At 38.5% G+C, this 25,732-nt stretch overlaps 1 protein-coding gene across 1 annotated transcript in view; it reads right to left on the minus strand.

Moving 5' to 3' along the window:
- The window catches only part of AFF3 (AF4/FMR2 family member 3), a 536,398-nt gene that overhangs the window by 181,635 nt on the left and 329,031 nt on the right, over nucleotides 1–25,732 (minus strand). Inside the window, exon 7 of the mRNA XM_044263667.1 lies at nucleotides 15,896–15,976. Coding sequence (XP_044119602.1) covers nucleotides 15,896–15,976 — 81 coding nt within the window. The remainder of the gene's footprint in view (nucleotides 1–15,895; nucleotides 15,977–25,732) is intronic.

Consider the following 25,732-nt stretch of genomic DNA (forward strand, 5'->3'; position numbering starts at 1 on the left):
TCCCTTTGGATGTACATTTACTCTCATCACCTTTCTACAGATGAGGCTGGCAACCATCCCACCAGGGACAATCCACTGAACAATCCACTGAACAACTGTTGTCAGTCTCACATTGGTGGATGAAAAGATTATTAAAGATTTCCACTTACCTGCAATGGTAACTGCTGGTGGAAAGCCAGAATTACATAGTATTTTGAGTTTAGTTACTGTTTAGGTAAATAGCAATTGAACCTGATTTTACTTGCACTAAAGTGAAATGCTAACTTTTGCTTTGGGAATTCACATCCTTTTTACTTGCTAAATTCCCACTTAGTGTGAAATATAAAGGACAGTTACAAAAGGATGAATTAATCGAGATGATAGGAATGTAAAAGAATAAGGGACCGCACATAAATTCCAGTTAAACTCCTTTATAATTTCAGTGCATGGGACACAAATCCAGTGAAATGGAATTAACTTCTATTACATAGTTTAATGTATTTTACTAGAGTTTTGCTTCATGAATATGTTTGTCGTGGGACAGGAGATGTCCTTTATGACTTGTTGCATATTCAAATCTAGATGAGGTTTTCAAAAGGAATTCCACTGGACCAGTATAAAATCAGACAGATTGCTAGGTAGGGGCTGGGTGGGAAAATAGGGAAGGGAAGGGATTCCCCCCTCTGTTAAACGGACTGAGTCATTCACAGATGTTTTTAATGTTAATGCTAGTAATGATGAACTATTCATATGAAGAAAAGGAACAAGCTCAACTCTCAATCTGAGATTCAAATTTTGGAAACAGTGTACTAAGATGAAATATTATTCCTAAAATGATGGGCTAAAGTATAATTCTCATAAAAAAGTGATTTGGGCCTACTTTGGATAGTTGTTATTAAAAAGACGTCCATGGTTAAATCCTCCAAATGGACTGGTATGCTTCCATCTTTTCTAATTAATTTAGAGATTACAATTGAACATAAATTAGTGTTAGCTTTGATATGTGAAAAGTACTTTGAGCCCCCTGTAGTTGACTCCTCTGAGAGGTCTGTAGATTTTGACATTTTGCCGGTGTCTTGTACTAGACAGATAAACATTCACTCACCATCAAATAGACAAGAATGGCATTTGAGATACTTTTCAGCATTAAGTTCATTCTCTTTCTCTCTCTCTCTTTTGAAGTAGGCTCCATGCTCAGTGTGGAAACAAATGCAGGGCTTGAACTCATGACCCTGAGATCAAGACCTGAGCTGGAATCAAGAGTCAGACACTTAACTGACTGAGCCAAGTGCCTTGCATTAAATTCATTCTTAAAAGAAAAAGTACAAATTTTTGTGAGACTGTTTGCTCATACTTTTGAAAGAGCTCATTCTATTTCTTGGTGTATGTTAGGCATCCTAAAGCTCAGACAATGACTACAGACCGTAGACCCTTGAGCAGAGAACCAAAAAGAAGCCTACAGATAACCTGAATTATAATTACATACTAAGAGGTCATGTATTTCAGAGATTGCCAGACTTTGAATTTTACCTAAAATATTTGCATAATTAATGGTGATTACTATTTCTATTTTGTGTAGGCAGTGAAGAGGGGCAGAAAACAGTTAAAGTAATTGGTTAAAAAAAAATCACCATAAAAGTCTGCCCTTCTGGAGGGAAAGAGAGTTCTGGAGAGGCAAAATAAAACAAAGACTTTGTCTTAATATGTAATATTGTGTTTGCAACCAACACCTTCTGATTTCAAGCTTACTAGCTTGAAAATATTGACTGTAACCCCAATGTTTCTAGATCATGCCACTCTGTAGGTATGAATGATACCCCATTACTATTCTCATTGACATATGGCCAGCACGGAGCCAGCGGGCTGGTGGAAGCTCCTCTCATGATTACATCCACAGGACCCTGTCTTCATTCTGCCTCTGCTGGCCAACAACAGGGCTGGTGGCTGCAGCTTCTTGAAGGAGTCCTGCCCTGCGAGGTAGCTGCAAAACCCTGGGGCTGCCACAGAATGTACAGACCTTTCATCTTTCACTGAGCCAGGACCAGGCTGGGTTCAGTGCAGAAGGAAACAAAGCCCCTCCCTCCCAAAGGGCCCAGGGCCCACGCACTTACTTAAGTCCTTCGCATTTTGTATTTCCTGCCACTCAGGAACCCATTCGCCTATAGTTTCTGCCTCAGAGGCTTTCTCTCTGTCTCTTCCCTCCTTTCTCTCAAAGACCCTTGCTTTCTGTAAGTAGATGCTTGGGGGGTTGTTAACCCCATCAGCACATTCTTATTTTGGCCCCCTCTGGGAGCATTCTACAAGGACTGCAAGGTTCTGTCAGGCACCTTAAGGGCTGCACAGTGAGGTACAAAATCTCTGCCTACAGGGCCCCGGGGTCCGGTGAGTTAGCAGTGAAGATGATGTGTATACAAAATATTATAACCCAGGGCTGAAAGGGATGTCACAGCGGCTCTGCAAGGCTACTTTAAACCTTTGTATCCTCTCCTTGTCCTTGGGATGCATGTCCTGCCATTTTCTGTTTTCTGCTTGGCAAACTTCATTCTTTCCTCAAGGCTCAGAACAAAAACCCTCAAGGGTTACCTGCTCTTTGAAACCTTCCTGAATCTCAGAAGGACACAAGTGCTTTATGTTTTCACTGCACTGTATCACACTGCCACTACAGAAATGATCTTTTCAACTATGACTCTTCAACAAAAAAAGACAAACCCAGCTTTCCTAAGGTACAAATTACATGATATAAATCGCACATATTTAAAGCACACAACTGGATAAATATCATAAAAAGAATGCTACTATGATTATTGTCTTGGTCCAAGGGGGGGCTCTGTCTTGTTAAGGAGCATTTACTGTTTGAAGAAACAAACAGCAGTAATATCTATTCATTAAAGAAAATTCAGAAAAGCAGTAAGGTATTAAACAACAACAAAAAAGTTGCCTGTCATCCCGTAACAGGACACTGCTAAGGTTAATCGACTGCTTCTGGTTTGCCAGTGTCATTCATCAAGTGTGTGTCATTCTGACACGTGCACAAAAGGGATAGCCACTTCAGCTTACTTGCAAGAATATGTACAGATGGGAATTCATTCTTCTCCACCTTCAAGTCCTGAATTTCCAACACCAATTGTTTAGTACATTTAAACCTTTTTAAAATGTCATATTTAGCTGGGAAGTAAAGTTTGTACATATCATTTGGCTAAAGATAGAAATAACCAAGCGCTCTGGTGTCTGAGAAAGCCGTTCAATGAAGCACTATAATAAAGACTGTATTTTGTCATGTGTAACCTGCCATCGAAACTGTCTGAGGCTACCTTCCCTCCTATGTTGCTATGAAAGAACACTACTGTCAATTAATTTTAAGATGCCATCAACTAGGAAACAAATTCTGATTTTAGGGAACTTAAGATGTAAAAAAAAAAAAAAATCTACTTTACATCAGTAAAATACAGCAGTTCTTAAGCCATGTAGCTTAAGGATGATCCTCATACTGTGAAGGTTTATTACTTAAAAATGGCTCTTTGGAACCATCTGAGGACTTCTCCACTCAGTTCTCTCTCTGCTTGTCTCTCAATCCAGCATTAAAATTATAAAAGGCAAGAAATGGAAATATATTTCTCTTATTTTCAGACCCATGCCTGAAGATAGTTACTATAGAAAAAGGAGCCTCCTGACATGGGGGGGTCTCCCTTCACCCCATCCATCACTTTCTCCTCATTCTTTTCAATAAAGCTCAAAAGAGTTGAAATAAGGTAATTTATAATTAATTTGAATGTTTCTTTCAAGGTAAGGCTAAAACATGGAGTTTTAGCCCAAATACTTTGTGCTACAACTTAAAGCATGTTAGGAACACCTAGAAGGAGACAGAAAAGGAACTTTCTGTTTTTAAAGCACTTTCCTTCACACTTGTTGCCTTTCTTCTCCTTCTAGTGTACAAAGAGTCAATAGGGTTATCCTTTCTAAAATGATGCTAGAATTCTTGTATAATGCTTGAAACACTGATCAGTAAGAATAGTTCCAGACCAGGTTTGTTCCCACCAGAGCCAGCATCCATTGCCACATGAACTATCTGGGAAAGGTCGTTAGGTTTGCACATACGCCTTCTGAGGATGGAAAAGGTTCTACAACGTTGAGTCCTTTATTTGCATTTCAAAACTTATGAGACTTCTACAAAAATGATGAGAAGGCAAATCAAATTCAATTTTTTTTCTTGGTTGAAATACCTGATAATGGCACACAGTCTTTTTTTTTTTTTTTTTTAAACCAAATTCAATTACTTTTGAGATTTAAAGAATGAGGTGGACATGTCTGGTAGTTTTTGCCTAAGGAATTGTGACTACAAATTAAGATTTCAGAGAACAGAACAAAAATATCCAAATACAGTATCAATGAATTTTACTATACATTATGTCTTTTAACACTGAGACAAATTGGGAGAATTTTCATAAGCATTTCGTGGTACTGTTAACTCAGAACACCCACTTAAAAGGACTTCCCTTGTGAGGTCAAATTGCCTCTTCAATCTTAATGAGGGCCTACTTTTGTTACTTATTAGTAATTTTGGAGATTTTGCCCCTCAAATTCCATAAATAATTCTAACTCCTATACACTAGGAATACTGATAATCTCAAACATTAATAACCTAATGAATGAACTGCAAGCCCCCAATTGTCAGAACACTGATTAGTTGAGATACAGGTTAAAAGAGATATACTGTGTGTGAAAATTAGCAATAATCTTTGCAGTGGGCAGAGTAGGGCTCTCCCAAAGGTGTCTGTATCCTAATTCCTGGACTCTGTGAATATACTGCTACTCATGGCAAAAGGGATCTGCAGATGTGATTCAGTTAATAATTCTGAGATGGGAGATTAACATGGATTATCCAGGTAGGCCCATATAATCACAAAGGCCCTTATAACAGAGATGGGGAGGAAGGAGAGTTAGAGGAGATGTGATGAGAAGTCCGAGGTCAGGATGATGAGAGCTGTGAGCTTGTAGAAGCTGAAAGCAACAAGAAAATAAATTCTTCCCTAGAGCATTCAGGAGGAAAATAGCCCAACAAGACCTTGATTTTAGCTCAGACTTCTGACTTCCAGAGTTGTAAGACAATATGTTTGTGTTGTCTTAAGTCACTAAGTTTGTGGTAATTTGCTATAGCAAAAATAGCACACTACTCCAGTCTTATTTCTTCTGTACAAGAAGAATTAATAGTACTTACAAGCTTTTTGAAAGAACAGCATTATTAAAATCATGCGATGTTCTTAGACTTTGTAGAACGACTTACTCTTTTTTTTTGAGCAAGGCTAAGGGATCTAGGGGTGACATAACTCCACACAAATCCTATAAAAATCCCAAGTAACATATAGTTTTTAATTTAAATTTCAAATTCTGTGCCTTAACTGATATTTGATAATGTACCTTTTTGGATGGAAGATAAGATTCTTACAACCTAATTTCTGCCTTGAAAAGTATATATTTGCAATAACGAGTTAAGGTCTCAATTTTACTATAGAGATAAGTTATTACTTAAACTATATACATTCAACAAAACAAATTTATGCAAACTTTCTGGAAAAGTCAGAACACAGTGTGCCTTGGGGTGTGTGCTCAATTACATCAGAAATTGGATGGATATATTTATATAAATAAAATACGTATTTGGTTGTATTTTGGGTGAAGTCATTATTTTGGCCAAATTATATACAAAAATGAAAAGGATTCTGCTTTGAATTTTGTGTGGCAGTATGCCATTGGAAGAGTGACATGCAGGTTCTGGTTAAAGATGGTGACATAGGAAGATCTTGAACTCATCTACTCCCACAGACACAATGAGTCCAATGAGCTACATATTTCCTATTAAAGAAATGTAAAGGCTAGCTGACTGATGATGACACATCCAGCAAATGAGAAGAAAACTAATCAAAGCAGGTAGGAGAAATTGGGACACAATCTCGCCATAAGCCCAAAACTGGAAGTGAACTCTGAACTCCTTGAGGAGCAAAGGGTTCAAAGTCCATACTGAGCACTCCAACATTTTAGGGCTATATTTGGGAGATAAACTCCCAAAACATTCAGTTTTGAAAACCAGTGGGGCTCGAACTCCAAGACCCACAACACAGTAGTGATCTAAGAAATGCCTCTTAAAGGGCTCATGTACTCCGAGTCACCAAGGCCAGGTCCCTGCTCAGATTATGCCCAGAATTCCTCAAGAGGCACACCTATGGGCAGATGCCTTTTAACACACACAAGTAGGAGCCTGCTGGAACACTCTCAAGGGTCAGCTGGTGGGTGCCATTTTCTTGCTCTCCCTTTGCCATGTTCCAAAGCACGAGTATAGCCCAGAAGGGAGCTCTGGTATGTGTCTGATGCCCTGATTTTTGTGGCTCTGCCTAGATTATGCCTCTTGGTCTCTTGGCTACAGAGGTCAGAGACCTTGTGATCTGGTCACAGGGGACTGTAATAGTAGGTGTCATCCACAAAGGAGCTTATACCCATATGATGCCCTAACTTCTGCTATCAGGGGACACATGTCTGTATCACCTGGCTGGGGTGACCTCACACCTGTGAGCCCGACTGGACTGTAAACAATATTGACCTCACACCTGTGAGCCCGACTGGACTGTAAACAATATAGAAGAGTTCTTATACTGCTACTATTCTCAGGTCACAGCAAGAAGCAATAGACCCAGAAGCCTAGTCTTTCTGTGAAGGAGGCCTAGTAGCTGATCATCCTGGCTGTGGCCTTGAGGGGCTGGTTACTAATTAAACACACACCTAGGAGCTGAACCAATCTTTTTGAACTATCTCAGAGGGTGGGTGCTATCTTTGCACCCCAGCTGTGCTCCAGAATGCCATGTTTCCTGGAGGGGAGCCTTCTGGGGATCTGGTGCCTGGTGTTTTTAGCAGATGCCCAGAGGATGCCCCTCGATCACCTGGTTCTGGTGCCCTGAAGGGCTCGTATTTCTGGGTCCCACAGGATTTTAAATATCTATGCCCCTAACATGGGAGCAGCCAACTATATAAACCAATTAATAATAAAATCAAAGAAACACATCAAAAATAATACAATAATAGTAGGGAACTTTAACACACCCCTCACTGAAATGGACAGATCATTTAAGCAAAAGATCAACAAAGAAACAAAGGCCTTAAAGGACACATTGGATCAGATGGACATCACAGATATATTCAGAACATTCCATCCCCAAACAAAAAAATACACATTCTTCTCTAGTGCACATGGAACATTCTCCAGCATAGATCATATCCTGGGTCACAAATCACATCTCAACTGGTACTAAAAGACTGGGATCATGCCCTGCATATTTTCAGACCACAATGCTTTGAAGCTAGAACTCAATCACAAGAGGAAATTTGGAAATAACCCAAATACATGGAGGCTAAAGAGCACCCTACTAAGGAATGAATGGGTCAACCAGGAAATTAAAGAAGAATTGAAAAAATGCATGGAAACAAATGATAATGAAAGCACAACTGTTCAAAATCTTGGGACACAGCAAAGGCAGTCCTGAGAGGAAAATATATAACGATACAGGCCTTTCTCAAGAAACAAGAAAGGTCTCAAATCCACAACCTAACCCTACACGTAAAGGAGCTGGAGAAAGAACAGCAAAGAAAGCCTAAACCCAGCAGGAGAGAAATAATAAAGATCAGAGCAGAAATAGATGAAATAGAAACCAAAAAAAAAAAAAAAAAACAGTAGACCAAATCAACAAAACTAGGAGATGGTTCTTTGAAGAATTAATAAGATTGACAAACCCCTGGCCAGACTCATCAAAAAGAAAAGAAAAAGGACCCAAATAAATAAAATCATGAAAGAAAGAGGAGAGATCACAACCAACAACAAAGAAATACAAACAATAATGAGAACATATTATGAACAACTATACGCCAGCAAATTTGACAATCTGGAAGAAATAGATGAGTTCCTAGAGATGTATAAACTACCAAAACTGAACCAGGAAGAAATAGAAAACCTGAACAGACCCATAACCAGTAAGGAGATTGAAGCAGTCATCAAAAATCTCCCAAAAAACAAGAGCCCAGGCCCAGACGGCTTCCCAAGGTAATTCTACCAAACATTTAAAGAAGAATTAGTTCCTATTCTCCTGAAACTGTTCCAAAAAATAGAAATGGAAGGAAAACTTCCAAACTCATTTTATGAGGTCAGCATTACCTTGGTCCCAAAACCAGACAAAGAATTACAGACCAATAACCTTGATGAACACAGATGTAAAAATTCTCACCAAAATACTAGCCAATAGGATCCAACAGTATATTGAAAGGATTATTTACTGTAAGCAAGTGGGATTTACTCCAGGGCTGCAAGGTTGGTTCAACATCCACAAATCAATCAGTGTGATACAATACATTAATAAGAGAAAGAACAAGAACCATATGATACTCTCAATAGATGCTGAAAAAGCATTTAACAAGGTACAACATCCTTTCTTGATCAAAACTCTTCAAAGCATAAGGATAGAGGGAACATACCTCAATATCATCAAAACCATCTATGAAAAACCCACAGCGAATATCATTCTCAATGGAGAAAAACTGAGAGCTTTTCTGCTAAGAGCAGGAAGAAGAAAAAAAAGAATGAAATAAGGGAAGACAGCTTAAAGGTCATATTGGACAACAGAATAACATTTTCATTGTAAGGTTCCCAAGAGAAAAAGAGAATGAAAGGGATAGAAATCATATTTGAAGAAATAATGGCTGAAAATTTCCCTACCTTGGGGAAGGAAATAGGAATCCAGATCCAAGAATCCCAGAGAATTCCAAAAAAGATGAATCCAAAGAGACCCACACCAAGATACATTATGATTAAAATGTCAGAAGTTAAAGAAAAAAAGAGAATATTAGAAGCAGCAAGAGAGGGACTCTAGGGTGGCTCGGTTGATTAAATGACTGCCTTTGGCTCAGGTCATGATCCTAGAATCCTGGGATTGAGTCCTGCATTGAGCAGGGAGTCTATGTCTCTCTCTGACCCTCACCCCCCTCCTGCTCTCTGAAGTAAATAAATAAAATATATTTTTTTTAAAAAGCAGCTAGAGCAAAATAATTTGTTAAGTACAAGGGATCCCCCATAAGAGTTTCAGCACAAACTTTACAGGTTAGAAGGGAGTGGCAGGATATATGCAAAGTGCTGATGGAAAAATCTAACCAAGAATACTCTATCCCGCAAAATTTTCATTAAGAACTGAAGGAGATCAAGTTTTCCAGACAGCAAAAGCTAAAGGAGTTCATTACATAATGATGAAGGGACTTCATGAAGCTGAAAAGAAGTGGCTTAATTAGTAACAAGAAAACAGGTGAAACTAAAATTCAACTGGAAAAATCAATCTTTAGTAAAGGTAGTGGATTAATTATTATAAGGGTAGAATGATGGTTAAAAGACACAAGTGGTAAAAAATAACTATGATTATAATAACTAGGGGATACACAAGATGAAAAGATGTAAAATGTGACACCAAAACCAAAACATGACAGGAGGAGGGTAAAATGTTCAGCTTAAAATGGGGTCAAAGTTGTTATCAATTTAAAATAGATCGTTACAGATATAACTTGTACATGTAAGCCTCATGGTAACCACAAAACAAAAACCTACAGTAAATACAGAAAAGATAAAGGCAAAAGAATATAAGCATACAGTTAAAGAAAGTCTTTGGGCGCTTGGGTGGCTCAGTTGGTTAAGCAACTGCCTTAACCTGGGTCATGATCCCAGAGTCCTGGGATCGAGTCCCGCATCAGGCTCCCTGCTCCATAGGGAATCTGCTCCCTCTGACCTTCCTCCCTCTCATGCTCTCCCTCACCGTCTCAAATAAATAAATAAAATCTTTAAAAAAAGAAAGTCATCAAACCACAAAGGAAGAGAGCAAAAAAAGGAGAAAGGAACAGAAGGGAACTTCAAAAACAGCTAGAAAACAGCTAACAAAATGACAATAAGCATATACCTATCAATAAATTACTTCAAATGTAAATGGACCGAATTCTCCAATCAAAAGACACAGAGTGGCTGAACTGATTCAAAAACAAGACTTGAAAAAATGTTGAGGCTACTGTTTAGAGAAGAGACTACGTGTTAGAGGCTAGGACGAATGGCTGGAGCACTCACTAAAGAGTCCACACTAAACGGCCTGGAATAGATGGCGGGTAGAGTGAGTGTGGAAACAGGAAGACCAGTTGGGGAGCTATTGCAGTAATTAATGCAGGAGGTGATAGTGTAGACCAAGCTGGTAGCTGTGATGGCGGGGAAGCATTTAGATTCGGGATATATTTTGAAAGAGTAGAGTTGATTTGATGATGGGCTGGATGTGTGATATGGGCAAAAGACGAGTTAGGGATGGTATACTGAGTTGAACAGCATCCTCCAAAAGCCCATGTCCACTCAGAATCTGTGAATTTGACCTTATGTGGAAATAGGGTTCTTGCAGGTAAAATCAAGCTAAGATAAGGTCACACTAGATTAGGATGGGTCCTACATTTAATGACTGCTGTCCTTATAGACACAGAGACACACAGAGGTAGGAAAGCCTTATGTATGTAGGGGCAGAAATGAAAGTCATCAGAAGCTAGGAAGAGGCAAGGAAAGATTCTTCCCTAGAGCCGTCAGAGGAAACCTGGCCCTGCTGACACCCTGATGTCAGGCTTCCAGCCTCCAGAACGATGAGAGAATAACTTTCTTTTATTTTTTTTATTTTTTTATTTTTTTATTTTTTAAAGATTTTATTTATTTATTTGACAGAGAAAGATTACAAGTAGGCAGAGAGGCAGGCAGAGAGAGAGAGGAGGAAGCAGGCTCCCTGCCGAGCAGAGAGCCCGATGCGGGACTCGATCCCAGGACCCTGAGATCATGACCTGAGCCGAAGGCAGCGGCTTAACCCACTGAGCCACCCAGGTGCCCCAACTTTCTTTTATTTTAAGTTGCCCACTTTGTGTATTTTGTTACAGGTGTGTTAGAAAACAAATACAGATGATTCCAAGGGTTTTGGGCTGAGCCAGCTGCAAAAATGGAGAAATCATTTACTAAGAAACACTGGGATAAAAGGCTTGTGGAGGGGATTAAAAGCTCAGTGTTTGATGTATCAAGCTTAAGATGTTTGTTAGGTATCCAAGTAGAGATGTTGAGTAAGTAAGCAGAAATCAAGTATGAAGTTTGGAGGATGGAGAAGAGGCCATAGACATAAACTCAGAAGTCATAAGCTTGGCACAGAGAGTACTTAAAGCAATAATTAGATGAAATAATTAGATGAAATAAATGAAGGAGTGAACAAACAGAGAGGAGATATGGAAGGATTAAAGGTAAGTGTAGAAAAAGGACTATCAGAGACTCTAGGTCATGTCTGGACTAAAAAACTGCTTGAAAACACACTCTAGCAAAAATAATAAGCACATCTTAAAAACAGGAAGAGTTGAGACACAAGAAACAATGACCAATTTAGAAACTAACAAATAACTGTTAAGGTGTAATGCTAAAAAATGGTTATAATAATTACAGTTTGAAATATTGTAATCTCAAACTGAGAGATGATGGTGAGGGAGATCAAAGTGAAACTAACTTTTATAGTTGGGGGTAGAATATAGATATGAGTTAATTATAGGTATTGATAAAAATGAGTTTAACTAGGTTAATGTATTAACAATTTGAAGGCAATTACTAGAAAAACAGAGTATTATGTAGATGTTTGAAAATCCCAAAGGGTGGGGAAAAAAAAACCAAAGATTAATTAATCCAAGAGGAAGTATAAAATTTGAAAAAGCCAATAGGCATAGAAGAAAATGAAAATACAATTAGAGACCTACTCTTATAAGAAAACTATGGACAGTATGTTTTATGGTTGAGTTATTCTATGTCTTTAAGGAGGGCCATGTCATATAAAGTATCCCAGAACACAGAAAAAGGTAGAAAGCTAAAGAAATCATTATAGAAGGCTGTTATATTCCTGGTGTCAAAACTGAACTAGCATACACAAAAAGATACTTAGACCAAGATGACTTATGAACACAGGAGTAAAATTCCTAAATTAAATATTGGCATATTGAATACAAAAGTATATCAAATAGGGACGCCTGGGTGGCTCAGTTGGTGGGACGACTGCCTTCGGCTCAGGGCGTGATCCTGGAGTCCCGGGATCGAGTCCCACATCAGGCTCCCAGCTCCATGGGGAGTCTGCTTCACTCTCTGACCTTCTCCTCGCTCATGCTCTCTCTCACTGTCTCTCTCTCTCAAATAAATAAATAAAATCTTTAAAAAAAAAAAAAGTATATCAAATAAACAATCCACTATACTCAAGGAAACTAATCGTAGGTGATGGAATCCTTCTTTATCTTGAGTGTGATGGTCTCAGGAGCATATGTGTTATTCAAAACTTGCAGGACACTGTTTGCAAATTTTACCTTACGCTTTACAAATGAAAAAAAATAAACCAATCCATAAAAATGTTCAGAAAGCTAGAAATAGAAGGAATCTACCTGAGATGGACATACAATAAGCAATTCTTATACCTACTGATAACAACTACCCTCAATGATTAGAATCATCCTTGTTAATGAATGTTTGTCATGAATATGGCAAAGATGTACAGCTTCCCGTTGACACAAAAGAAGGGTAAAATGCAACATATTTGTTATTTGCAAAACTCTTTAACAGCTTCTCAGTTCACATAAAGTCCCAGTCCTTTCAGTGGTCCTACTGGCCCAGGACAATGTGGTGTCACTTACTGCTCCTTGCCTGATTTGCTCTGACTCCACTGATCTTGATGTTCCCCCTGCATCCAGGCACTTTGACCTCCAACTGCCAGAATTCTTTGGACACAGTCTGCATGACTTACTCCTTCTCTACCTTCAGCTCAAGTGTCACCTCCACAGCAGGGTCTTTCTTAAGCTCCCTATTTAAAATTCATCTATCTCCATTCACCATCAGCATTCATTATCTTCCTCTCCTGATTTACCTTTCTTCACTACATACCATCATCTAACATGTCATATATTTTATTGCTACGCATTCTCTTCTCCCCACTCTGGAAAATGTAAGTCCACCAAAAACAAAAACAAAAACAAAAAATAACAACAACAACAAAAAAACCCCAAAAAAACCCCTCCCAGGATCAAAAGGAGTTCAGTAAACAAATATATAACACCTGGTAGCATTCCTTTTCAGTTCTCTTGGGTATATACCTGAGAGTGGAATTGCTGGGTCATAGGATAACCAGATGTTTAACCTTTTGAGGAACTGCTGAAGTGTCTTTCAAAGAGGCTGCGTCATTTTGGATCCTACCAGCAACTGATAGCGGGGTTCCAATTTCTCAGTACTCTTGTCAACACAGGTTATTGTTTGTCTTTGATTTTAGCTATTTAAGTAGGTATGAAGAAGTACCTCTGTGTGGTTCTGATTTGAAACTCTAATGATTAACAATGCTGACACTGTCTTTCCATATACGTATCAGGCATTTGTAGACCTTCTTGGGAGAAATGTCCATTTAAATCCTTTGCCCATTCTTTTACCTTTTTATTGTTGGGTTATAAGAGTTCTTTATATATTGTGCCACTACCTATTTCAGTAAATAAAATTTTCTCTGAACATAGCCACATTTATTCATTTACGTATTGTCTGCAAAGCCTAAATTATTTACAATCTTGATCCTTTACGGAAAAAGCCTGTTGACCTCTGATTCAAAAATGAGTTATGGGGAAAGAATTAGATAAATATTCTGAAAAAAAGAGGCTGACCAGTCATGAAACAAATCCATGTATTTATGAGAAATTCAATTGTTGATTTGGTTTGATTTCAAACCACTGAGGGGAACATAGGCTTATCAGTTGATAGTGTTACAATAATTTATTAACCACTGAAAAGAATAAAGCTAGAATCCTATGTTATACCATCTATAAAAAATTGTTTTAAAACCCAAAAATCAAACTATAAAAATGATAATAAAATAGAGAACATTGTTAGAATGTTGGAGTAGGAAAAATCATTTTTCTCTGACATAAAAATTAAACACTTTGCTAGTATAAAACGTACATAAATAAGGTTGCAAGAAAATAGTTGTATCATATATAACAGACAAATGAATAAGATATAAGGAGTTTGTACAAATCATTTTTTAAAAGTGATAATGGATATGAATGGGCAATTTGTAAAGGAAAAATAGTCAATGCTCAAATTCAGAAGTAATTGGAGAAATGCAAATTAAAACAATGGGATATCAATTTTTTATTCACACTACAGACACAATGATATAAAACCAGATAATGTTAAACCACTGGCAAAGGTGCATAAAGAAATACTGCTGAAACACAGTCAAGTACCCAATTCCTCTTCTAGGTATCCACACTAGAGACTTTCAATAAGAGGTATATAAAGAGGCATTTATAGAAATAATGTTCGTTATAATAGTGTTTGTGATAACAAACCCTAACTAATCTCAGTGTCCATCAAAAGGAGCTCAATTAAATAAATTATGACAGATTCATACCGTAAAATATTTTGCTGCAATTAAGAAGAATGAAGAACATCTCTGTATTTTTACTTGGAAAGATCTCTAAATACCTTTTGTTAAGGGAAGTAAAAATCAGCTCAGAATGAAATTTACCACTGTGATAATTATAATGAATTGTTATTTTAATAATTCACTTTAAAAGGTTACAGTATTAATATTTAGCAATAATATGCATTCATGGTATCCAAAAAGAATCAACTCTTGGAAGAAATGCTTTTAGAACTATACCATCTAAGAGTTTTAAAAAACTGCTTATGAGCATTTATGTCTATCATGCACAGGGAAGATGAGTGGAATGGTATTCACCAAACTCCTGAGAATAAATTCTGGGTAGGGAAATAAAATCTGGATGAGGGTATTTACCAGACACTTTCATATTTTGCTTCTTCTATCTTCATAATTTCATCTTTATGAATATGTAGTTATATATTAGCTACATGGTTAGAAAACTCAAGATAAAACCTATAAGACTCATGTATAATTTAAATATATTGTGGCTAATTTTTTGAGTGTGTGTTTGTCCTTAGAAAATGAAAATTTGTTTTTTAAAGTCCTAGAAAATATTTTAAGGTTTATAAAAGATACCGAAGAGGAATTACATACTACATGTCCTCAATTCCAAGACACTGATTTTAAGATATACCATTAATTTAATAATAGTTTTTCAGGAAAAAAAAGAGACAATCACACTGAATGTATAAGATGATTATATGATGCATTTCAACTTCAAAAATATTTTTAGATAAAATGGCAATTATAGGGCACCTGGGTGGCTCAGTTAGTTAAGCAACTGCATTCAGATCCTGGAGTCTCAGGTTCAAGTCCTGCTTCAGGCTCCCTGCTCGGCAGGACGTCTGCTTCTCCCCTGACCCTCCCCCCTCTCATGCTCTCTCTCCCTCTCTCTCTCACAAATAAATAAATAAAGAAATAAACAAATAAATATATAAATAAAATCTCTTTAAAAATGACAATTATAATATGCATCACATTTTGCTGAGAGTAGGGAAGTGGAAGCTTAATTTTCTCCCTTTTATTTTTATTTTTATTTTTTTTTTATTTTTTTTTTAAAGATTTTATTTATTTATTTGACAGAGAGAAATCACAAGTAGGCAGAGAGGCAGGCAGAGAGAGAGAGGGGGAAGCAGGCTCCCTGCTGAGCAGATAGCCCGATGCGGGACTCGATCCCAGGACCCTGAGATCATGACCTGAGCCGAAGGCAGCGGCTTAACCCACTGAGCCACCCAGGCGCCCAATTTTCTCCCTTTGATGAATAAATACACGCTTGCAAACTGTTGAAATTCAGCCATATTGCCTGAATATGGGAAAACCCACTATCCACTATGAAATCTCTATGTGAGTAAAACATATTGCTCCTGAGCGTTACAAGATCTCACCTTATTTGGAAATGGAAATTTGTTTGGTTCCACTTTGCCAGGTGCTGGAATTGCAGAAAGTGGTGGGAGCCAGGTCATCTCCTAAATGGTGGGAAAAAACAAACAGCACTGTAATTCAGGGAGTATTTAAAGTCAGTAGCTATCAGAGCCTGCCTTAATAACACTGGGAAGGGACTGAAATGAAGAGATGAATAAAGAATGAAAGGGATTTTTTTTAAAAAAAGGATGTGAGATCTGCTTTCATGATCTCTGTTCCTAATTTTATCAACTCTTGGTTCCATGGCTATCCCCATGCTCCCTTTGTATCTTAAAAAAGTCTGCAAGGCTGTCCTATTTTCGATTCATTTAAGCTCCTGAGTAAAGGGACAACCTAGTAGTAAAAGTTCTATGGGAAACACTGTACAAAGGGGGCTGCATCTCTTAGACTCAATCCCACAAAAATTCACAGGGTGTTTCTGTAGGAATGTACAAAGTGACTTTAGGGTCATTATGAGAGAAGTCTTTATTTCAGTAGTAGTATTAGGATGAGTTTCCAATAAGCCCCACACAACACTTTGGTCTTCATAAAAATTTCCTTCAGGGAGAAGTGAAAAAAACAAATCACACCTACGAAATAGAGAGAAAAAGAGGGAGGGAGGGAGAGAAATAAGTGTCATTTTTATAACACAGTATTAAGAATAAAACTTTAGCTCAACACACAATCATCTGTCATCTGCTTTCTGACAGAAACTTTCACTAAACCGTGAGAGAGGGTGAGCGCTGTTTATACACTTGGAGTTTTCTTCCTCAGTTCCATCTCCTGGAAGGTACCTGCATTTACTAAATGATTGTACAATTAAATTGGATCAATCAATTTCTGATTGCCAGCAAACTTACTCGGAGTTTACAGATAAGTTTTGAACCCCCCCCCTTTTTTAAAATTTCTTTCCACTTTCAAACCTAAGCAAGCATAGAAGCAGTAGTTGATCCATTTTAGGAAAAGTGAGAAACTCTTTTTAGGTGAAGACATCTTCTCACCTCCCTTGGGGAAAAGGGATTCTGTCAGGTTTTTCAAATCAAAGAGATTCTTAAGAGTGGTCTTGTGCCTTTAAAAAAAATATTTATTTATTTACTATTCTTATTTTTATTAACATATAATGTATTATTTGTTTCCGGGGTACAGGTCTGTGAATCATCAGTCTTACACAATTCACAGCACTCACCATTGCACATACCCTCCACAATGTCCATAACCCAGCCACCCTATCCTATCCCCCTCCCTTTTAGCAGCCCTTAGTTTATTTCCTGAGATTAAGAGTCTCTTATAGTTTGTCTCCTTCCCCAGTGCCATCTTGTTTCATTTTCCCTCCCTACCCCCCCACGACCCCGACCCTGCCTCTCAAATTCCTCATATCAGAGAGATCATATGATAATTGATATAATACCCTCTAGTTCCACCCATGTCGTTGCAAATGGTAAGATTTTGTTTTTTTTTGATGGCTGCATAGTATTTGATTGTATATATACCACATCTTCTTTATCCATTCATCTGTTGACGGACAGCAAGGCTCTTTCTATAGTTTGGCTACGTGGACACTGATGCTATAAACATTCAGGTGCACTTTTTTTTTTTTTTAAGGTAACTCTCCTCCTTCAGCTCCTTGGATAATGCAGAGCCACACAGAGAGGGAGCAGAGGGTAAGGTCAAATCCACCTGGAAGGATTTACTTATCATCTCTCGCCCACCTTGACACCTGCGCCATAGGTGGGTTAAGCTCGTAAGCACTTGAGATGTTCCCTCCATTCTGCTATTACAGAGGTCTCCCCAATGGAAAGCAAAGGAAGATCCAGTGACCTTCTCCATCCCTCTCCATCCCTCCATCCCTCCCTTCTCCATACCTCTGCTCCCCAAAGCCCCAAGTATCTTCCCATTCTATACTGTATCTATCCCTGTTGTCTCTTTGGAGGAGGCTGTTAAGCAGGACTGCCAAGTTTGTGTCCAGGAACAAAGTGGGTGCTCAGTATATTTTTGAATGAATGCCAAATTGAATAGTATCTCTGCAATATCTCTGCCATCCTAATCACACCTTTTAACCTGAATTACTTTAATAGCTCCCTTATTGGTTATGTTTCTTTTGTTATTGATCAATCCACTACACTCCAGCCAACTCAATTTCCCTAGACTACAGATGCAGACAAAAAGCTTCACTGCTCCAAAATCTTCACATATCATTATATATATATAACAATATGATGGTGACCATGACCATGATGTCTCCTGTTGTGCTTTGCAGTTTTCAGAGCACTTCCATACAAGTTGTGGTTTGTTTGTTTGTTTTTAAGATTTTATTTATTTATTTGAGAGAGAGACACACAGTGAGAAAGGGACCACAAACAGGGGGAGTGGGAGAAAGAAGAGCAGGCTTCCCTCTGAGTAGGGAGCCTGATGCGGGTCTCAACTCTAGGACCCTGTGATCATGACCTGAGCCAAAGGCAAATGCTTCACAACTGAGCCACCCAAGTGGCTAATTTAAAAACTTAACAAATTTTAAAATTCATACTCAACCTTTAATTACCACTACGCCCATACTGCAGGTGAGGGAGTCAAAACTTAAAGAGATGAACTGATTTGCCCAAGTTCACCGAATTCATAATGTCACCACTGAAATTTGCACATAATTCTCATACTTCCAGCCCAGTATTTGTTTTTCACTCCACTACATTTGCTCTCAAAGACCTCACCCTCATATTCAAGAACCTCTATGAGCTCCTGGTTTTCAGCCTTGTGTCTTTTTTGTTAGTCTACATACACTCTGTGTATAGGGGAAACTACAGTCTTTGTTTTAACTTACATTTTACTCTTTGTGTGTGAATGCCCTATTCTTACATGCTTTTTGGGTTTCTATCCACTCATGAAGGCTCATTTCAAACATCATCTATGTCTTGAGGCTTTGAGGCCTTCTACTTCAATATGATACAACAATTTTCTTCTCATGCTCCTCCAATGCACTTATTTTTCTCTCTCATAGTAAAGGTCAGATTCTTTTTTGTGTTCAGCTTTATGAGTATACACCTCAGTCTGCACAAAACCATTTCTCCCTCTTCTGATCTCCTTCCTCCAAAGCATAACAGAAATCATACTTTAGAATCTCAGTAATCTCTTTCAATAACATTCAGATCTATTAAACATAATCCTGTAAAGAAGGACTCAAAATTTCTTCAAGAGGGACACTGCCTACTTATCGTTGTGTAGACTGAAGCACATTATATACTAAGCACTCAAAATTAACTCCCTGAATTAAATGAATGCCCATATTTCAATGCAAAATTACTACCTTTATTTTAATTCTAGCTAGGTATTTCCATGTGACTTTTCCATCTAACGAAGTCTGCTAAATATATGAAGGAAGGGTAAAGACAACAGGGTTGCTTAAAACATTTAAATCTTTAGAATTTCCAAAAACATAAGAATTCTTTACTATTTAAAGAATTAAATTCTTTACTATTTAAAACTATTTAAATGTATACTTTAGATTATTTCTACTTCCTCTTCTGTCACTTACTAGCTCAGTGAGCTTAGGTAAATCACATCTTCAGTAAACTGCAGTGACTTCAAACGACAGACTTAGGAATCAATCAAATCTCAGCTTGTGGTATTTTAGAACCAGAGGAAGTAGAGATGTTAATGATCTCAAAGTTTAATCATGAAGATTAAATGAGATAATACATTTAAAGAGCATAGCGTAGGTTCCCTTATGTTTAATCATTCAATAAAAGACAGTACTGTTTAAGACCAAACTGAGTTTCAAAATTCTTATCTCTAAAATGAGAAACAGAATTTCTTTATGAGCTTTAGATATCGGGAAATTGAGATGAGAGAATATATGGGAAATTTTTTTTAAAAAAGATTTAATTTGTTTTTGAGAGAGAGAGAGAGAGAGAACACAAGCAGGTGGTAGGGGCAGAGGGAGGAGCAGACTTCCCACTGAGCAGGGAGTCTGATGCAGGACTTGATCGCAGGACGCTGGTATCACGATCTGAGCCAAAGGCAGATGCTTAACTGACTGAGCCACCCAGGCACCCTAGGAAAGTTTTTTATAAAAAAATGAAGCATTATGCAAATGTAACCCACAATTAACCTAATAATAATTAATACAAACTATGTAGTATTAAAGCAGAAAGTTATTTAAAGCAATTATTATGATCCCTAAGTATATTCTGTACTCTACATTGGAGAAAATATCCCTAAGCTTTCTCATGGGAACAGAGCCTTGACCTAACAGCAATGAGATAAGATTTGGTTTTTTAAAAAAAGTGCTTAATTTGTACCTTATTTCTAGTAGTTTAAAATGTAAAAAAAGGTAAAGTTTTTCATAACTGCTAACATTTCACTTAGTCTATCTCACAGCATTCTCACAGGAAAGATTCCTGATTGTTGTCAGGTGGTCAATCCCATGCCACTCTGTCCACTGTTCCCCACCCTCACTCATGCTCCTGACTTCTCTGGTCTTAACCAGTCCTTCAACACTGCACTGTTCCTCCTTCCCCCACTTGGCTGTCCAGTAGCCACTTCCCTGACCACAGGCTGTGAGTTTATCTAAAACAGGATGAAAATAGAATGTAAGGCCAACTACTTCAGAGTTTAGGGAGCTACCTTCTGATCTTCTAAAGTCCCTTGCCATTTCTTTGATCTGCCTGCCTTTGTTCCTCTTTGATTTCTTGTCCCTTAGGAATGAGGTCACACCCTATTCCTCAACACTAAGAGGGCCCCCCCCCCCAGCTTTGAGTTTGAGTTTGGGTTCCTTACCCAAATGGTAGGATTTGGAATCAGACATATCTGTCTTAACACAGCCTCACCAGTCCCATTTCTTTAAGCAGATGTCTAGTTACCCAGGGGACATATTTCAGGGTGTCTTCTTATTTTTTAGATAAGCTTCAAATGCCAAGTCTCTTTATAGTAAATACACTCACTTTTCTGCTAAATGAAGGAACAGATGGTTAAATGATAACAGTATAGGATACTGCATTTCATTAACTGTCCAACTTTTCTCTATCCTCTATATAACAGTTTTCAGAAGGTCATGGGATACATGGGCCAGTGTCCGTTTTCATGTCTATTATGCAGCAAGCTTGACCCTGAGTCCCAGGAATCCAGAACATCAAGGTGAGCAGAGTTTCATGTACTCATTTTACATAACCCTCTCCCTTCTATGTAGCTACCAACTTACTCTGGCATCACCTGCATCTGCCTGTCCGAGGATAAATGGTCAGAGGTTTGGGGGTCTATTCATTACACAGTGTGACTCTTTATTATTTGAGGTGAGAAGAAATGAAAGTTAAATTTTAGTCTGAAATCTTGAGAGTTCAACATGTATATATTGTAGTATGAAGATCTGCATAGTATATTTAGTTTGCAAATAGAGTAAATTAGAAAAATTCTGAACAATAGTTAAATTTTCCTATTAAAATCAGCGAAGAGAGAAATAATTTCCCTGGTCTCTCTCCCTGTCTTCTGCCGCCCCACTACAATCTATCTTGATCACTGTCAACGAAGTGTCTTATTTAAAATAGTTTCTACACCGCACTTGCTCAAAAGCTCCCAAGGACTCTGGTCCAAGCATTCAAGATGCTCTGTCATATGGCGCCATCAAGAAACACTGCAATGTTACTGCTTGCTACTTTTCTATATGGTCCTCCCCTCCTCCCTGCCAGATGGGCTTACTTCTTGTCCTGCCCTATGTTTTCCTGTCCCGACATTTTCTGTTTTTCCTTTCATGTTACTCCAACTTCACTTACCTCTTCTTTTTAAAAAAAAATTCATTTATTTGAGAGAGAGTGAGTGAGCGAGAGAGAGTGGAGGGACGAGGGGCAGAGGAAGAGGGAGAGAGCGAATCTCAAGCAACTCCCTGCTAAGCAGGGAGCCCAAAGCGGGGCTCAATCTCACGATCCTGAGATCACGACCTGAGCCGAAATCAAGGGTTGGATGCTTAATGACTCAGCCACCCAGGCGCCCCTTACCTCTTCCTTCTTTCTCATGCCTTGTCTCCTTACGAAAGTCACTGACCAGTGTGATCCTTAGTAAGCACTCTGCATTACATAGCACCTGTGTCCCTTATTTCACATTTCCATGCTGCCTGGGGCTGTGAGTTTATCTTTCATGTGTTACCACTATCAAACTAAACATTTTTTTTTCAATTTATTTATTTTCAGAAAAACATTATTCATTATTTTTTCACCACACCCAGTGCTCCATGCAAGCCGTGCCCTCTATAATACCCACCAAACAAACTAAACATTTTTTAAACCACTATTAGTTTAGAACCTCTTTGAGGGAAGGGATTGTGCCTTTGAAACTCTCTTGTAGCTCTTTGGAGGCCCAGCACGATGGATAAAATAATAGGAATTCGTTTAACTTCTCTGGGATTCTCTTTTCCCTTCTTTTAAAATGATGGCACCAATAAGCTATACTTGTCCTACCAAATACATATGATGGTTGCCAGAATCAGGAGAGACTGAAATTCTTCTTTCTCTTTCAGCAATGTTTCAACAGCTGCTGCCAACTCTGAGGTCTGCTAAAAAGGGGTGTCTATCCCCACAGGCCTGGCAAATGACCACAGCTAACTCCAGAATTCTTTGTGCTCAGAAACTCACTCTTTTCAAAATAAAACACAGGATTAATTCTGTCACTTGGGAATAAAAATATAAAATGCCAAAGTCAATTTTTATACGTGGCAGTGGCTGCTGCAGATCAGAGCATTACTTTGTTTTCAGTTTCTGTATCCGAATAATCCCTCAGCTTTTCAGTTCTTTCACACGTATTATTCATGTTATGACACTCTTCTCAGATAAGTGCTGCCAACAACAGAACAGTGTAATTTTTATTACACTGCATATCCTTTAAATGCGGGTAGCTAACAAGAACACTGTGTCTGGTGAAGGGAAACGCTGCTGCAGGCCCATACCTGGGAGTCAGAGCACCAGCCCTCGAGTAAGAAAAATCGCAAGCAGCACCCTCATTCTTTCCTCATGAGGGTGGGGAGTGCATTCTAACTGTCAGTCCATTCCTGGGCTTTTTTTTTTTTTTTTAAGATTTTATTTTACTTATTTATTTGAGAGAGAAAGAGAGCAAGCAAGAGAGAGAGCATGAGCATGGGGAGGGATAGAGGAAGAGAGAGACGTATATCCCTGCCAAAGACAGCCTGACACGGGGCTCGATCCCAGGACCCTGAGATCATGATCTGAGCCAAAGGCAGATTCTTAACTGAGTGAGTCACCCAGGCGCCTGCATCCCTAGACTGCAACAGACTCCAGGGTCAGACTTGAAGGCTGGGCAGATTGGGGCTCCAAATAAGAAGGCTGAAGTTACCCCCTAAATCAACAAAAATTCAAGAAATCCTCATTTTGTTACTATAGAAGAAGGACCTAGAGTCTGCAAAATAATGGTAAATATAGTGTATTCATGTCCATTAAGAATAACAATGATCATTATTTTCGTGGAAATACTACTCATGGAAAGCTTTTAGAAAAACAGTGGTGGCTGGAAAAGAAAAGCACCTTCTGTTTTCTTATAGTACAGCTTAGGCTACTAAAATTACAAGTAAGCAAATAACCAATAAAAATGTCTAACTGCAGCATTACCAAAAATCATAGTGAAATCTCATTTCTTTATATTGAAAACTCAGGAATATGTCCAATTTGAACTAAAATTGACCTGAGAGGGGGATTCCCAGGAGCCATATCTATATTTTCTGGTCTCCTCCATGTCCCCGGGTGGGAGAGTCTCAGATTGGAACACTAACTAATCTCAGTCAGTCCTTTTTAAAAATGTTTATTTTTTTAATTAACATATAATGTATTATTTGTTTCAGGGGTACAGGTCTGTGGTACATCAGTCTTATTGCATTCACAGCGCTCACCAGCCAGTACTTTCTAACTTAAGCCTATCCCTTGGCTCTCAATGAGGTTGATCACCAATGGATAAAACAGAGGGTGCACCACATAGTAAAGAATAGTGGAATCAAATTGAGAAAGTTTTAAAATTAGCTTTCACAGGGACGCCTGGGTGGCTCAGTGGGTTAAAGCTTCTGCCTTCAGCTCAGGTCATGATCCCAGGGTCCTGGGATCAAGTCCCGCATCGGACTATCTGCTCAGCAGGGAGCCTGCTTCTCCGTCTCTCTCTGCCTGCCTCTCTGCCTACTTGTGATCTCTGTCTGTCAAATAAATAAATAAAAATCTTAAAAAAAAAAATCAGCTTTCACAGACCGGGCAAGACAAAGAGAACATGTGTATTAGATAATAATATGACCCCATGGGCTTATGATGGGGATGGAAAAACACAAAAGCAAGCCTTCAACCTGGAAATTCCAAGGCGGCCTGAAGGGTATGCATCACACTTCCTCCTCAGGCCATAAGATTTTCAGTTCTCCCATGCCCATATAGTGTCTGGCCTTTCCTATTTCCTTCACATGTAAAGAGTGACTGCTTTTAATGAAATCCATCCTGTGTACTACAGACCCATCTCATCTCCCTGACTTCAGCATCCCTGCAAACTCTGGACTCTCCAACGAAAGGATAAGAGCTCGGAAAGAAACCAAGATACAATGGCTATTCCAAAAAAAAAATTATTTCATGCCAGAACCTTCATTTTAGACTTTTCTGAAGATTTCTTATTCTAGATGCAGCTTTACCGTTTTCAAGTTTTCTTTTGGGGCAGGAAGGTGGATGTGACCTGTCTTATTCTCTTGTTCCTCTGTGTTAAGTGCATTCTGTCTTATCTATTAACTTGGGGTCTTCTGGAATAAGAACCGTACATTTTATAATTCATTTTTAGATTTGCCTGGCTTTCAATATTCATTCTTCCCCCTGGGCTTAAAAACATCTCGATTCCTCTTCTTTAACTGTGGATTGATTCTAGAATTGAACATTGTGCTAAAATAATAAAAGCAGTAAAATCTGGGGCACCTGGGTGGCTCAGTCAGTTAAGCATCTGCCTTTGGCTCAAGTCATGATCTCAGAGTCCTAGGATCCAGCCCTGTGTCTGGCTCCCTGCTCAGCAGGGAGTCTGCTTCTCCCTCTCCTCTGCTGCTCCCCCTTGCATATGCAGGCGGGCGCGTGCTTGCTCTCTCTCGCTTTCTCTCTGATAAATAAAAAAATCTAAAAAAAAAAAAAAAAAGTAGTAAAATCTACTTTGGGTTCTTAGAATTTAAAGAAGAGGGTTTTAATGTTGAGTATACAGCTGCAGGAACTTAATGACTCTTATTAAACCCAGGTGACGACTTCTCTCCTGAGTTCCTGCTGCAACACACAGACACCTGCCAGTTTCCTGCGCTCTTAAGAGCCTTGTGCTCCTGTTGATAAGTAATGATTAGTCTAACTTTAAAAGATGGTTTAAAAAAATAAAGTGTTTGGAGGCAGTAAGAGGATTTCCCAAATTCTGAATGTGAGGCTGGTATTTTCCTGTACTGTTTCTAAGAATAAGTCATATTAAGCCTCGGTTTAGCAGAACTGAGGCAAATTCCTGACCAGCTCATGAGAAAGGTCGTTTTATTAATGTTATCATTGTCACCTTATTTTTGATCTACATAATATCTTTTCATGATAGCACAAACACCAGAAATAAGCCCTGTTAGTAGACATATAGATTGTAATTAATCTCAGAACTAGCTGTGTTTTGCAATAATGAAACAGCTCTTTCATATGTGTCTAAGGGTAGAGAAGGTATTATTTGGGACAGAGAGAAAGACTATGGATGCCAGAAGGGTAAGAGGGTGATAATTACATTCTTGTCCATGCTTTCCTTTTACCATGTTGCCCAACCCAATTCCACAGACAGATAATCAGAAATGTGCATTTGACAAA

This window comes from Neovison vison, chromosome 8 (genome assembly GCF_020171115.1).
Source record: "Neovison vison isolate M4711 chromosome 8, ASM_NN_V1, whole genome shotgun sequence".
Taxonomy (NCBI): domain Eukaryota; kingdom Metazoa; phylum Chordata; class Mammalia; order Carnivora; family Mustelidae; genus Neogale; species Neogale vison.